Genomic DNA, 15,510 nt, shown 5'->3' with positions numbered 1-15,510 from the left:
AAATAATACCGCTTACTCCCACCTGGCTGTTAAGTGAAATTTGGGGCAAGTGAAATACGTATATACCATCTAGGAGAGTGTACCCTTGACTGTTCAGAAAAATCACTGCTGTAATTGATACTTTTCATTCATCATGAAAACTTTTTATACTGTCAGTATAGAGAAAGCCACATTCCGTTTTGTCAAGCCAAAAACATACTACCTAACTGCCTTTGTATAAAAGCTAACACAACATGTCAAAAATAATAGCATAACCCTCAATATACACTGAACTGGTGAAAGCAGTTAGGAACGGTTTGGCAAAGATAAAACGTAAAGTTAATTTTTGTATTATTTTCTTTTCACTCACATTCGTACTAGGTAGACTTTGTCAAATACCTATAGTAAAGAAGAACTTGTTCATGCGTGCAGAACAAAATAAAATAAGATTAAAAGCTCCAGGAAATCAGCCCGCTTCAAAAAACCATTAAAGTGTGCCTATCCCTCAAGCTTTACAAATGTGTTAATTGTCGTGTTTCAGTCATGTAAATATGTTTCAGCATAAAGTAACCAAGATCTCCTGTTATAGAAGCACCGCTAGCTGGGGGTGTGGGGGTAGGGAGGGACGAACAGGGACTAAATAGCACACTGTAATGAAACCTGCCTTTGGGCAGCACATGCCTCAGTTCTGAATGCCCAGAAATACTTCACAGACGCTCCGGGCTGCCTAGCAATGGGGATTTCTAATTCTGGCTAGTTTGACAAAGTAAATACAACTATTGAACATAAGGCAGCTCCTAATAAAAAACAACAATCCCCCCTTGTAAACACCTACATTTGGCCCCATTAAAAATTCTTTCTTCATACCCAGGAACTAGCAGACCCTTAAATGTGGGGGTCTCAAAGTAACTAAAGAGCAGCCGGGAGATTTCATGCTGTCGAGATGCTGTACATTGCCGTTTCCACTGAGCCCTTCGTATCCATCTCAGGGCTTTGTGGAGCAACGTTCTGCAGACACTGTAGGGCATTATGCAAGCAAACACATTGGCCGTTATGCTCCCAGGCCTCATTCATGGATAGCCAAAAGGAAATCAATATATGTTCATATATATATCACACTTACCTACGAAAATACATGTGTGGTTGAGGGAGCGTTCATCCAAAGCTGCTTACTTGGAGTTATTTAGTGAACTGAAATTAGTGTGACAACGGAAGCAATTATCTGATTTCAAACTTCAACTGCTGCTTTCTCACAAGTTAGAACTCATCTCTTCCATTAGCTATGTATCAGTCAGGCCTCTGCCAGTCACTAAGTTAAACAGTGCACGTGCCGTAGTTTTAAAAATCTCTAGGATTTAGGGGTCGACCCTGAGCTCACACACACATTTATCTGCTAACAGTTTACTGAGTAGGAGGCTTCAGATTATAGTAAGGAGCAAACATGAGTTTGAATTCCAGTAGACAAAAACAGATTGTTACCTTTTGCCACCTCCAGAATGGTTTCCATATGCTTTAAAAGCAAAAAAGGGATAAAAAGGAATTCTCATATAATTAGTAGTTTGAATTTATTTCTAAAAGAAGGTTTTTTTTTCAAGCTTCACATTCAGATCTGAAAATCTGTATGTTCCTAAAATATCTTACTATTCTTAAGCCATCTGAGGGATAGTACCAAAATATTGCTCCTAAAATGTTTCCTCACTTGTCTCCACTAAGAAAGGGGCCTCCTGGACAAAGCAGGCTTGAAGAGCCTATCAAAATGACTGTCCATCCACAGAAAGATCTCAGTCTTCTTCCACTTACTGCCAGAGCAGCAGCAGGCCCTAGATCTCAAGAGTCTCTCAGCTTAGCCCTGCTGAAGCTTAATTCAAATTCTACACACTCTGGAGCTTATATGTTCCTGCCTGCATTGTGTGTTCCAGAGCCTTGGGTTAAGCAGAGTTGGAGACCAGTCAAAAGGTTGCCAAAGTGAGAAGCCCTGCTGCAACTCCGGAAGGATGGATGGAAGGGAGCCTGTTCAGGCCATGATGCACAACCAGAGGATCACAGTGGCCGTGGGGGACTTAGCCATCCTGTTCCTTTATCCTTTATCCATCCCAGAGAAGAGGCTCATGCGGGGAGGGGGAGGTGTCTTTCACAGTTACTACTCTTCAAGTTTAGGTAACAATTCAAGTCACTTCATTCCGTTGTTACCTAAATGATCTAATTTTTTCAGTCCTCTTCGTGTTAGAACATTTAGAGAATAAAATATGCAAAAGAACAAAGGAGAGACCCAAAGAAAAGACAAAGATACCACCTTTAGTTTGTGTAGAAGGTAAAACTCTTTTAAGGCAAGTTCTCCAGGAATAATCTAGTTTGTTCTCCATCAGTGTATGAAATAAAGGGGGAAAATAATGACTCCCCATTTCTCCAGTGTCTGAAAGTTCAGGAACGTTGGAACTGAAACATGGTGTTGTTCTTATTACTGCGTAGTCCAAAAGATTCTGACTCACATTTTGAGAGGCTTAAACACAGCAAACCATCCCCACAAACAGCACTGCCAGAGTCTTTCCTCCACAACTACTTCACACAGGGCCCAACCCTTCCACCTGGCATCTTCCCGTTGGGCAGGCATGAGGCTGAGAACCACTACTCCCCACAGGAGGATGGTGGGAGTGGGAGGATCCTGTGGGTCACTTAGTGACTAGAATGTCTTTTCTGAATTGGAAGAAAGCAGGATCTAGAACAGTCTATGTATATCACCTTTTGGAAAATTCTGTCTTTAATAGAATACACATGATTGCAGCAACTGTTATTTTCTGTTATTGAAAATGTCCAGGTGTAATTTTGTAAGGATGTGAGTGAGATCACAGAAATAAGTTCACACCACTCCCTTACTAGCCTTTGCTCTAAGAATTAAATCCCAGTCACTTACGACGGCTTACCTCCCTACCAAGCCAAACTTCTCCTAGCCATGGCCACCCCCCTGTTTGGTGCCTGCTCCAGAAAAGCTGCCCTTTTTTTTATCTCCTTCAAAAATGCCAAGCTTATTCCTATCTTAAGACTTTTGTATTTCATTCCCTTTGCCTGGAAACTTCCTTTTCAGGTCATCGTTGGTCTTTTCTGAAAATTTATATCTTAGCTCAAATGTAGTCTGCAGAAAAGCTTTCACAAATTAAAGTAGTACCCCCAGACAGTATCATATCACCGTGTTTCATTTCCTTAAAAGACTTCTCACTATCTGGATTATCTTCTCCATTTGTTGGCTTTCCTATATGTTAGCTGTCTCTCCTTGAGTTAGTAAGTGTCTATGTATTGTTGCTTTCTGAAGTTGTAAGTTTTTTGAAAGCTGGGATTTTGCCTGTCTTGTTCACTATTTTACCTCTAGTGCTTAAAAAAGGTCTGGCACATAGACTAGTGAGTAAGAATGTGGACTTTGAAGCCAGAATGCCTGAGTTCAAATCCCATTTGAATACCCTGAAGTTGTAGCATCACTTCTTTTCAGATTTGGGTCACGTGTTCTACAACCAGTTGAAAGGGAAGCTTGGAAGTGAAATCTTTATTCAGAATGGCCATATATTCACAGGTTCTTCTACTAAAGGAGAAAGGGAGAGTGGACATTGGAGGTTAATGATCAGTCTCTATCATAGTCCACAATCCTTTGGAACCCAAATATCCATGCACAGCCTCTTCCCACATACTTACCTCCACTTCAGGGGTGAGTGGGGAATCCTGCAGGCAAGAAACTGCAAAACTTCTCTGCCCTGGCAGTAGAGGAGTGGAGCCCAGCCTGTAGTCCTCAGTTCTGCTCCCTGGAAGGAACTCCCTTGTCCACTGTCCTCTGTATCCCTTTAGGAAGTTATTCCTTGTCCATTAACATTGACGGCTACATGAAGTCACTATTAGAACCTGTGCCCTTTGGGGGCTGCACAGTTTTTACAGCCCACTTACTGATAGATCAGATTTGGGGACCTAAGATTTCTTTAGGGGTTGAATAATCATACAGTCTTGACCAGGCTTATAATTTCTTTGGCCAAACAACCCCCTCAAAATTTTATTGGGTTCCCAATCGACTTGCTTCCCTTTGCTTCCACTTGACAAGTAATCACAGCCAAAGAGTTGTCCAGACATAGTTCTGGGATTTGGCTGCAGGAAACAGATCCCATCTAATTATTTTATGCAGTTGGAAAGTTTATACCAGAAAATTGGGAGCTTGTGAAATAATTGGAAGAGCTGAAGGATAATGCCACCAAGCTGGCCTCCCAGGAGGCTGCTGCCTCTACCAAAGTCAGGAAAGTGAGGAATTGGGAGACCACAACTGGATCTGTTCACTGAAAGTACACAGCTCTGTGGCTGCAATCTTGGGGCTACTCCCCGCTGCCACTGCTTCCAGTGCTTCTTAGCCCCCATGAAGCAAGTGACTGGACACTGAAACACTGAGCTGGCCTGCATTGCCATAGCTGCCTCTCTGCTCCCGTGAAACCTCTGAAGCTGTTCACTAGTCACTGGAATGCAAAAACAAACAAACAAACAAACAACCTGTCCCTGCAACAGTGCTTGCCAATTGCAGCAGTAAAAGTAGCAAGAAGAGAGCACCCAATTCTCTTTCACCTTCTAAATCTAGTACAGCTGCATCTAACTGGATAAGCCTAATTCACATCTTTCCAGCCTCTTACCTGCAGGGCGGACATATCACAAGGCAGTTGAAATGGGTGCATGTCCACCACAACTCTTACCCTGTAAGACTTGAGTCTTATTTTCTGGCCTCCCTGTTCTACCTGTACCCCTCTCGTTCATCTTACTTGTAACTATCTTGAAGCCGTCTGAAATAATTGACTTGAGAGGAAAGGCAACACCCTTAATCTGACTTTTCTCTCTGAACTGGCTCCCATTTTCTGGCCAGCCTCTTAATGAGGTATTTCACCAAGGCTTAGGGGCACAGACACCTGTGAAGGTTGCCTGCATCAGCGTGCAGTTGCAGAGATAGCTGGGTTTTTTCAGTCCTCTGAAGCCCCAAATTACCAAGCTTTTAGTCACTTTAGGTTGTGAGCTGCAGGCATGGCACCTCCTTTAATAGAGCTGTAGTCCCTCTACCTCTCCTCGCAAATTCTATAGCTCGAGCCTAAGTTCATTTCTCTTTTGTAAATAACTTTGCTGAAAGTGGCAAGAAGCCACTAACATACCAATATTCTGAACTTCTCTGACATTTCAACTAGAGCCACTGACTAAGAGGTGTGAGATTTGCCTTCCAAGTTATCACAGGCCTAACAAAGGTCATCAGCTTTCCCATCTGTGATACTGACCTCACTGCCCACCTTCCAGTCACTAAGCCAACCTAGATTTTGAGGCTACAACTCGATCCATTTTTCAGGTACCAAATTCTCTATAAACAGGATATGCATTAGGCTGTTATTAAAGAAATTCAAAAAAGCAGTTGCTTAAATAATGTAGAATACATACCACATGAAAGCCCAATTCAGTGACCCAGGGCTCTTTTGGTGGCCAGGTGGCGTCAGGAGACCCTAAACTAATTCTGTGGTTTTGCTATCCCCTGCTCAGCCCATAGCTTCCATTTGATGGCCCAGGATGGCTGCTTCAGCACCTACCCTCAAGTCCATATTCCAGCGTGTGGGAAAAGGGAAGTTTGGCTTGTCCCTAACGTTGTGGATCCTGGAGCAAGAATGCAAATGAAGGACCATATTATTATATGCCTCAATATTTAAACGTTATCAAGCCAACAAATCATTAAATATGCTTTATCCTCCTTCCTTCATACATATACCTTCCCGGAAAGCCAAGTTTAAATTTAGGATCAGGGTTCCACTCCAGAACAAGGAGACATAGGAAGAACTGACCTACAGCCCACCTCCTTTCTCTCCCCACCCCTGCCTCCTTCCCACACACCTCGGGTGATGTAATGTGCTTGGGGACACCCAGCCAGCACGTCCAAACTCTGTCCACACTCCCCACAAGCCTTCCCTTGGCTCCTCCTGGGGCCCCAGGGTGCACACACAGACAACACAGTTCACCCACGAGGAACAGACCTGGGGAAGAGATCTGTGCAGGCTTTGTGGCCATTTGCACAGGGAGTTCTGAGGTTCTGAGTACCTGGAGTGTGTCCTATAAAGAAGGGTACAGGCTCTAGATAGGCACATCCCCTTCGCCCTGTTAATTCCTCACCCCAAGAGGAGGGGTGGGTCAGGGCCCATGGCGGGGGCCCTCTTGCTGGGGTCTAATAGCGATGCCAAGGGAAAAGGGAAGTAATTGGCACCTCCCCCTCTCTACGGATCTGACCTTGAACTTAACCATAGCACTTGTGCTCAAGATGAAGTAACCAGAGCTTAATCACTCAGCCTCATCTATTGGCAAGGGAAGCTGGGAAGCGTGGCCTTTATTCTGGGAGGCCGTGTGTCCCACTAATACTCAGAGATTCTTTTACCCACTGCGAAGAAAGAGAATAGATATTGGGAGTAAGCTCGCAATCTCTGCCACAGACACATGCCTTTTCACAAATCACACTTTTGTTTAGACAAGTGAGTTCTTCACAATCTGCTTTCAGAGAGGTGAGTTTGGAGGCAAGAGAATACTGTCAGTTATAATTGACGGTCAAAATAATTGCACACCTGAGCATTTTTCAATGGGCAGCCAGTGTGCAATGTTCCAGCTCTGAAATTTTGTCTAATTTTCAGATCAATCAAGAAGAACCAAATGAATTTTTTTCAATTCAGATGATATAGTATGATTTTGACATTCAGTCAAACAATCTTAATCCAAAACCCTGAGGATGCATTGGATCTTAAACAAACAAAACTGAAACCTAAAACCTGACCGTGTTCTGCCAGCATTTCTTCCAGAAATATTCGGCCACTATCATATGTACACTTATCAATCCAAAAAGAGCAAAAATATGGTTCTGGCATGATTTTCACTGCGCTATTCATATATAAGAGTAACACAAAATTCACCAAAATTAGGCAAATTCATCTTCCACATTGTAAAATTTTAACCAGATGTAGACGGATTACAATATAACATTGCGCTGTAATAATGTAATGATTATGGAATAATATAAATGTAATAAAAATATAATAATTATATGATGGCATATAACATTGTGGGGTTTTTTGCAAGTTGAAACAACACTCTGAAATCTCGTGAAGAAATAATAGTGATGATAAAGTATATATCAAAGCCTGTTTCATCTGTTTCCTTCCCTCTACCCTCCTCCTAGTGCCCCCAGAAAGAAAGCAGTCTTTCCACAAATATCTTTTTATGATATAAAAGAAACTTTGTGCATTACCCTAACTAACCACTGCCCTCTGGGCTGGCGGGGGCATCAAGTGTGCATTTCCTTGATCAGAAGCTAAGTACGCAGCTCCCGGCCGTCATCAGGAGCTCACACACAGAGTGAATGCTTCTGGAGTGCAATGGTTTTGCTGCAGCCCTTCTCGAAACTGTAGCTGACCAGTATCTGTTTGCTCCTTCTTCCATAGTAATAGATTTGCTGAACATTTTAACCCATTCTAAAACGTTTCCCAGCCTCCTTCACAACCAGGTGTGGCCAAGTCTGTTCTGGATGTGACTGGAAGTGGTGTGTCCAGCTTCCAAGTCTTACCTTCATGGCCTCTGCTTCCCACCAGCTGAGAGAGAGCAAAAACGTCGGCCTTGGAGCCGCAAGTGGGAGCCACTTGTTGAGAACTGGCAGACCAGTCCTTCCAGCTCAGAATTGCCTATTTCTGGCCTGTAAAGTGGGACAGAATAACTTCTGTCTTTTTTCAGCCGTTTTTTCAAGCGGCTCAGATGTCTCTCTATTACAGCTGCTTAGCCTATACTCTCATTCACTCCCTACCATCCAGAGCCGTGCCTCCTAACACAGGATACAGCTACAGAGATCAGCACATCCTGCTCCAGTGGGGACCTCATTCCGCTCTTGGAAGAATCTGGAATGGAGTAGGATGGCAAGTCTTTTGTTTCCTCCCCATTATATAAAAAGGGGAAAATGCTTTTACAACTTGAGTGGAGCAGCTTCCTTTTCTGACATTTCCTTTATTAGTTATTGTGTCAGCATTAAAGACATGTGCAAGATAGTTTTTTAAAAAATAAATGGACCCCAAATTGCCTTCTTAATACAGCCATGCATATTTCCACTGGCCCAGAAGCCATGCACCTGACGTTTTCACTACTGTCTTACTAAGAATGAGGGAAATTGTTTAGACTTTTTAAATCTTTCCAGAAATAAGGACTGTGATTGCGGTTGCCTTTTATATGTATATTTCCTCACAGCATCGCAGTAGAAGACAATGTATAATAAATGCTCAGACGTAGTGATCAGACCTGCTGGCCGAGTCCGATATTCTCTTGCTGTTGTTTATAAATATATGTTTTTCATTAAGTTTGTAGATTCATTTCCTTGCCCTAATACAGGCACTTATTTTTATCTTGTCCCATATGTATTTTTATGAGCCATCTCAAATGCCTTTTTGGAGCAAGAAGAAGTATAAATAGTGTCATAGTTAATAATTCACAAAACACTTCGTATCTCATGTGATCCTGATAACAGTCTTATGAGGGGAGAATTACTCACTTGTGATAGATGAGGATACTGAAGCTAGACAGGTGAAGTGAGGTCACACTGGGAACGAGTGACAGAGGGAGGTGTTAAACTGTCACTGGCTGCCTCTGTGAAGGGACCATATAGAACCTATATGGCCCTAAGGTGTTTACAAGTTTTAATTTAAATTGATTTTGCTCTAAAGAAAAAGGAAAAAGTCTATTAGGAAGTATTTTGAAATATTATCCCCTCTTTCTGTGATTGTGAGTAATGCAAAGTTTGACTTTTCAGGAAATGTCATAAATTTTAAAAGGATTAAAACAAATCTCTATTCATTTGCTAAGGGTTAAAATGTACCACCTCAACTGTTTTCAGAAAACAAAGAGTGCCTGGTGGTTTGGTCTTCGCAAAATATGAAAAATAGAAATTGATTAAACTTATTTTAATGTGTATTTACCTGCAGTTTGTCCCAAATCCAGGTGTAATCTAGATTCATTATCTTGCTCCCTCTGTCTGGGAACTGAGTGCTGAGCACAGGTCTGGCAGTAGGAGAAAAGGAATTAGGAAGAGAACTGTGGAGCCAGGAAACCCAATCCTAGGTATGATCAGTAGAGTAGCTGACTCAAGAAGGAACAAAATACAGTCAGTGGCTCAGCCCAACAAAGGGACAAAGAGGTAGGCAGAGGCGGAAGAATCTCAGTCCGGCTCTCCTTGGTACCCCCTGCAGCCACAGAGCAAAGCACTTCTGCTGCTGCTTCTTTATTATGACCCCAGGCTTCCTGTGGGCCTAAGGGTGCCTCTTGGCAGGAACTCCCCTCATCCGCCGGAGCATTTTGTCAGCTTCACTCTTTCCTACCTTGTAGCACTCAAGAAAAGGGACCCATGAATCCGGTGGGATGAATCGCTGTAAAGCACGCAGGCCTCTGCGGAAACTTGGGAGTTGTCACACCTTTCCCAGACCCCTTTGCCTACATAGAAATCATCACTCTAGACGAGACATTCATGGAAAAAATAGGCAGGCAGCCAGCCAGATAGGCATCTCCTGCCTCAGCGGCACAATCCCTTCCTTCCAGAATCCAGGAAAAGAAAACCAGGTGGAAAAATTTTAGCTCAAGATGTAAGGTATGTTTTTGGCCCTGGCCTCAGAACCCCAGGTATAAAATGAGAAAGATGAATACCTTTATTTGGTTTACAAGGTTGAATCTATACAAGTGTTTTCTTATAGTCTTGATTTTTATTGAAACCATTACTCAGTGAAACTTCAAGGTCTGAAAGTTTATATCCCACCCCCACCCTGCGCCACAGCCTTGCAGCTTTAGTCTAAAGGAGTTCACCATACTGTGTAGAGCATCTTACACACATTTTCTCAGAAGACAGATCTGGGGTACAGCAGCATCTGAACGTTTACATGTCAAGTGTGTAAATGCTTTGGAAGCCTCAAAGGGAAAGTGCCTGACACACCTGGCAAGCCTGGAATCTGATCTCTCCCTCTTCCTTGCAGCTTCACATCGCACTGACATGGTGCACAGGGGGAGGCTTAGAGAGGGAGAAAACAAAACCCACTGCTTGAGAATTTAGGCTGCATGGTTAGCTCGTTCAAGTAATAATCAACAAAAGCTGGCAAAATCACACGTAGATTTACATGTTTCCAAGAGCCATCCTTAGGCTTTTTTCAAAGGGCATGGGTGTGCAACTAGCTTTCACAGTGTAACATTTGGTTAGAAGTATTTAACCACATCACCCCCAATTTTTGTACTCAGAAGTTACACACAAATGGTATTTGACTTTTCTTCAAAGCCATTCAACCTGAAAGATTTCCAAGCATGTCACACGTCACATTTAGCTACTTTTGCTAGGAAGGGCTTTCAGCCAACTGGCTCACGCTCATTGCCTAGAGAAGCAAAGGAAGAGAAATTTTCAGCAAATAGGTGAGCTCCTGAAATAAATTGTATTACGCTGGTGCTGAATAAACGACACTAGTTTCCTCATTTGGATTGTCAGAGCAGTAGGACCCTTCCACCAAATGCATCTTAAAGATGTATCCATTCTACCATTAAGCAAATCATCATTTCAACATGTCAGAATCCAATTCATTATTTAACACCTAGCCCATCTCCGTGAAGCTTTTTCCAGCCCCGCTTCCCCCACCACGACTTCTGCTTTGTCTCTGCCATTCTTGTAGCCATAATTTGGACGGCTGACTATGAGGGTTACCTGTGTGCTTGCCTCATGCCTGGTACTGGATTGCAAGACAGCATGGAGCATGGAGGGTGCTCTGTTCACATATCTTTTCAGAATGCCTTGCTTTGAGTAGATTCTAAATATTTGTTGACTCCAGTTGATTTCCTAAACAGCCTAATCACCATCTGACCTCATCCTTGTGAGGTCGCAACCAAAAGTATACACACACACACACACATACACACACACATGGTTTTTAGTGGTGACTTTTCTTTAAATTTCAGAGAGCCTTCAGGTCACGCATGTCCCCTAGTCATTTTTCCTTTGCTCATTAGCAATAACTGTGAGATCTTAAAGAAAAACTCAGACATGTAATTAAATGTCTCTTCTCCTGCTGCTTCACGTGAACACTGATAGAGTTAACATTACAAAGACATTCGTGGCCTCAGACTTTAGAGCCATGCATGTCTTTTAGATTCCTAAGCCTTTCACACTTTCATTTCTACCTGAAATCCTTTCTGAAACTAAGGTATGAAGAAATGAAAGAATTGTTTAAAACAAAGGAACAAGTATGTCTTTATTTGAGTTCTTTTTTTATTATTTAAGAAAGACATTTAATGACTTAATAAGTGACAGGCTGGGTGCTAAGGATACAGATGAATAATACTATATTTATATTACTGTATGGATATTATAGCTTTTCTGGACCTTTCTGACATCTTTGTTGATCATGTATCTATATAATAGTGTCTTTCATCCTAGATATATTTCTACCAGCAAACAAATCAAGGAAGAATATTTTCATAAATTATTTTTAATGTTTTAATATGTTTTGATCCTTGCACACAGCTTGTGTTTACATAACAATAAACAAGCCTTTTATCGGGAAAGAAACTAGCCAGAACATATGCTGGTGGATCACAATATTTTGACTCCAAAAAATCGTTTTTCCCTTTTTCATCTTGAATTTTCTTTTCATATTGAAGGGCGTTTTCAAACGAAGGGTTTCAGGTAGGTTGTCTACAGGTCATTTCACCTGGTCAAGGCTTTGCTTAGTCATCAGGGGATGATCCCATCCTGCTCTACTTACCTTTAGCCTCCCACGCCCACTCTGCCTCACACAACAAATATGTTCGAGTCTGGATTTTTATGAAACAAATCATGTGGTCTCGGAGCACTGATAGTTGAAGGATTTGATAGAGATCCTTTTGAAAACCAAAAACGTTCTTTTGAAATATTCATATTTCTCCCTAATTACAGTAACTGTTCCCATAATTATGGTTGGTTACTGGGTCCCCTTAAATCAACCTGTATCTGCAGAAAAACAGTTAGGATGGGGAGATGTTCAAAGCTACACTGTACTTTTGAAAACAGGACCCAACATCATGCATAGAAACAAACTTACCAAAACCTATAGCAGATGTTACAGCGGACTTATCTGAGCATTCGAAAAATAGTGACCCTTTGGTATCATTTTTTTTCATTATGTCAGTAAGACATTTGTCTATGAAAACTGTAAGTTCCTTAAAGAAAGTATACCCTCGAAATAAAAATCATTAGGTCAACTTAATAGACAAAGGGAAATAAGCATTTGTGGGAATCCATAAGTGCTGAAAAGCTTCATTCAATTGAAAAATAATACCATCTTGGAGCTCTAGCAAAAAAAAAAAAAAAAAAAAAGCCAAAAAACAACCCTGCCATTATTATGTGATATTTTTCAATTATGCTTTTATTTATGCACTTACATGTTTTCATTTCTACCTAAATAAGAAAAATCTTAATACATTTAGGTTTGGACTCTGGAAATGTGCCACTAAGATTCCTGGTCCAGTTTCTGTAATGGCTACAATTTGTAAAATCTAGTAGGAATAGGATGTGATTATATTGGGCTTCAGTCTGAAGGATTGTTTTAGCAGGAATTTTATATGCAAGACTAAATGCTGATCAACAGAGCATAATATTGTATTCTGAAGTGTGCTGGCAAAAGCAAAATTAATTATTTTTTTTCTTCTTTCTTTCCTTCCCCTGAAATCTTCTGCCATAGCGACTGCATTTGCCTCCAGACTTGTCAGACACAGTGAGCCGCTCAAGCAAACAGGATCTGGCAGAATCCGCCAAGCTGCTGGGTCCAGGCTGTGGCATGACGGCCGGAGGCAAGAAGCACCTGGACTTCTAGTGATTCCTCCTTAGTCATTGCATGCAGAATTATATGACACTCTAATTATGATTGCTAATAGCTTATGTAAATATTTTTCTCAATGATTTGACCCTCCAATCCTTGAAAAACACAGGATTGCAAAATGAGGCCACCATTCTTCATTATTTTAACCAACTTTTTATACAGAAATAGTACAGCAGAAATACTTTGACTTGAAAATTTTGTTTTATGCTATATCTAGAGAAAATAGGTCATTTTATTTTTAAATAAAAGCAAATAAAATGTCCAAACTTCAAGATGCCTTACAGTGGTCATTAGTGTATGTGGATTTAAGGCACTTAGTTCATGGTAAAAGTGCATGTTACAGCAGGTAGCACATAAAACATTACAAAATTCAAAATTGTATATGAAAAATGTATTTTCTCTTCATTTCTGAAAAAGCACCTCCCACCAAAAATGCTAAGGTCTTTTTAAGAAATGAAAAAATTTGTTTGCTAATATATGAAGACTAAAATAAAATGAATTTGTGCTTATGCATCCTGTTATGAAATTGGTGAAGCCAAGGTAATATTTTGGATTAAGACTAAAAAATAGTCTGCCATAGTAGTTAATAAATATAAAGAACCTGAGTGATAGAAAACTTAGACAAAGAAGTAGATGGTCTCTGTTTAAACAATTAAAGTCCACTCTATGAAACTATGTCAGTAGACATAATTCAGGATTGAAATTCAAACTGACAGCTACATTGATGCTAGGATACTGGGGAAAAACATGTATTGAAGCTTGGTGAGAGATTTTTACAAAACACAGGTCTGAGACAAAGTATAAAACTGAAGCTAGCTCAGATTTCCACTGCATCAGGTAAAACCCTTTGTTAATTATGAACATTGGTAGGTGTGTACATTTATAACTATCTAAACATGTCTTTGGGGATATATTGAACTTGTTTTCATATGAAACACTAGTTTTTTGATTCATAGTTCCATATTCTCAAAGCTTTTGACAAAAAGTAGACAAAAAAGTAAAAGTTTAAAAAGCAACTTGCATATGTAAGTAAAGAGTCTCCGTTTTCAAAAAGCTGTTTAACGTCTCTTAGGAGAAACTGAATTTTCAAAATACATTTCCAAATATATTAGACTACCTTGAAGGAGTTATATCTAGCATTTTTAAGCAGTTTGCTTTTAATATACCACAAATTATACTTTATTTGTTCTTGACAACATTGCAGAAAACAAAGACTAGGTTTTTAAAACTGTCTAACCAGTATGATGAATGTCAGTCACTTAAAAAAAACCCACTGTAGCATAAACACATACTGTATACAGCTTTTATTCAGAATTAGAATAATTGAATCAATGACAGTGATTTGCCAGGATGTCAAATCTCTCCATCATATCCTGTCACTACCAGTTTATTTTTTGTGATCGAAATCAAAAAGACAACTATTTTGTCACCCGCTATTTCATTAGTACTAAAAATCAGGTTCCTTCTTCTATTTTTTTAGAATGTCTGGTTTATTTTTTTCACTTCTTTTAATTCGAAAGACACAAATCTTCCCCATTTTCTTTTCAAAATAAAGTTTAAGAATTGATCTGTCAGTTAAAATTAAAGGGCTTTTATATTAAGCAAAGGTGCTTTTAAAATTTAAAGCAACTTCAAAAAAATCAGTTTAGTCCATAGATAATAAATAATATGCAGATACTCCACAAAAGCTTTGCTATGTCCTTTGAAAGCATTATGAACAATCTGAATAAACTCAAGTGAATATTTTAGTCGGGTTATTATTTTAATAAGGCTAACCTTTTTCTTACCGTGTTGTGATTCCTTTTATACAAACACACAACGGAACAATTACATAGCATTTGACTCTGAAAAGGAAATGTGAGGTCATCGGATATGAAAATCGCTTGTCAAAAATACTTAGTAGGTCATTGATTTACTACCCTAGCTACCATGTCTACAAAATTAACAGCCAATTACTAGTTAATATATGCTTTGCAAATAAATACTATAAAAATTGAATGTGCATATTTGATCCCTTATTTTAAACATACAAGAGACTTAAAACTCAGTAAAAGTGCATTTTGAACAATAATAGTACCTGGGCTTTCCAAAAATCAGATCGAAGTGCTTTGTTGTTCTGATTCATTAGGCAAGCTTTGTATAAATAAGCTACTGGAGAGAGATGTATATTTTCATTTTGCTCTGACAAAAACCCACTCAAAAAATGTGTTTTCCTTCCTTCTGGAAACATTAGTTATCCATATGCTAATAACTTACTACATAACAATATTCATCCTCATTAATGCTACTGTAGGTATACAAACCATTTTGGTATATTATGAAATATATACTCTATTAACAGATTTTTTTTTTCAGTTATCAACTTGTCTTAAAGATTTTAAGAAACAATGCCAAACAGTGTTTGAAACGTCCTCATATCTTTTTAATGTTTCTAAAACTTCTAAACCCTCTATGGCATTCATTTCTTACGCTAGATTTGCCTTTCTTTAACATGAGGTAAATATTTTGACTGCTAGAGTCTGCTCAGGTGCTGGGGTTCTAAGACCTTCTGAATTTCTTTTTAGTAGCCACCATTTCCACTGTTCTCTTGCATTTATTCTTTATCTGCACCTCCAGGATCTGCAAATACTGACACTAGACA

The 15,510-nt window shown here is 39.9% G+C and overlaps 1 protein-coding gene across 4 annotated transcripts in view; it reads left to right on the top strand.

Annotated features, from left to right (window-relative positions):
- ELP4 (elongator acetyltransferase complex subunit 4) overlaps positions 1-13,141 on the top strand; it is a 230,047-nt gene extending 216,906 nt beyond the window's left edge. For 2 of the 4 annotated variants that reach the window (XM_057750210.1, XM_057750214.1), the window contains exons 10-11: positions 1,899-2,136; positions 12,732-13,141. In XM_057750210.1, coding sequence (XP_057606193.1) covers positions 1,899-2,136; positions 12,732-12,877 — 384 coding nt within the window. In that variant the 3' untranslated portion in view covers positions 12,878-13,141. Of the gene's footprint in view, positions 1-1,898; positions 2,137-12,731 lie in introns of those variants that run through there. The other 2 variants (XM_057750211.1, XM_057750212.1) reach the window with 2 other exon arrangements.
- The last annotated feature ends 2,369 nt before the right edge of the window (positions 13,142-15,510 follow it).

Source organism: Hippopotamus amphibius, chromosome 9, assembly GCF_030028045.1.
Source record: "Hippopotamus amphibius kiboko isolate mHipAmp2 chromosome 9, mHipAmp2.hap2, whole genome shotgun sequence".
In the NCBI taxonomy this organism is placed as follows: domain Eukaryota; kingdom Metazoa; phylum Chordata; class Mammalia; order Artiodactyla; family Hippopotamidae; genus Hippopotamus; species Hippopotamus amphibius.
Note: the sequence above shows the minus strand (reverse complement) of the source record. Positions and strands in the feature narration are given on the sequence as shown.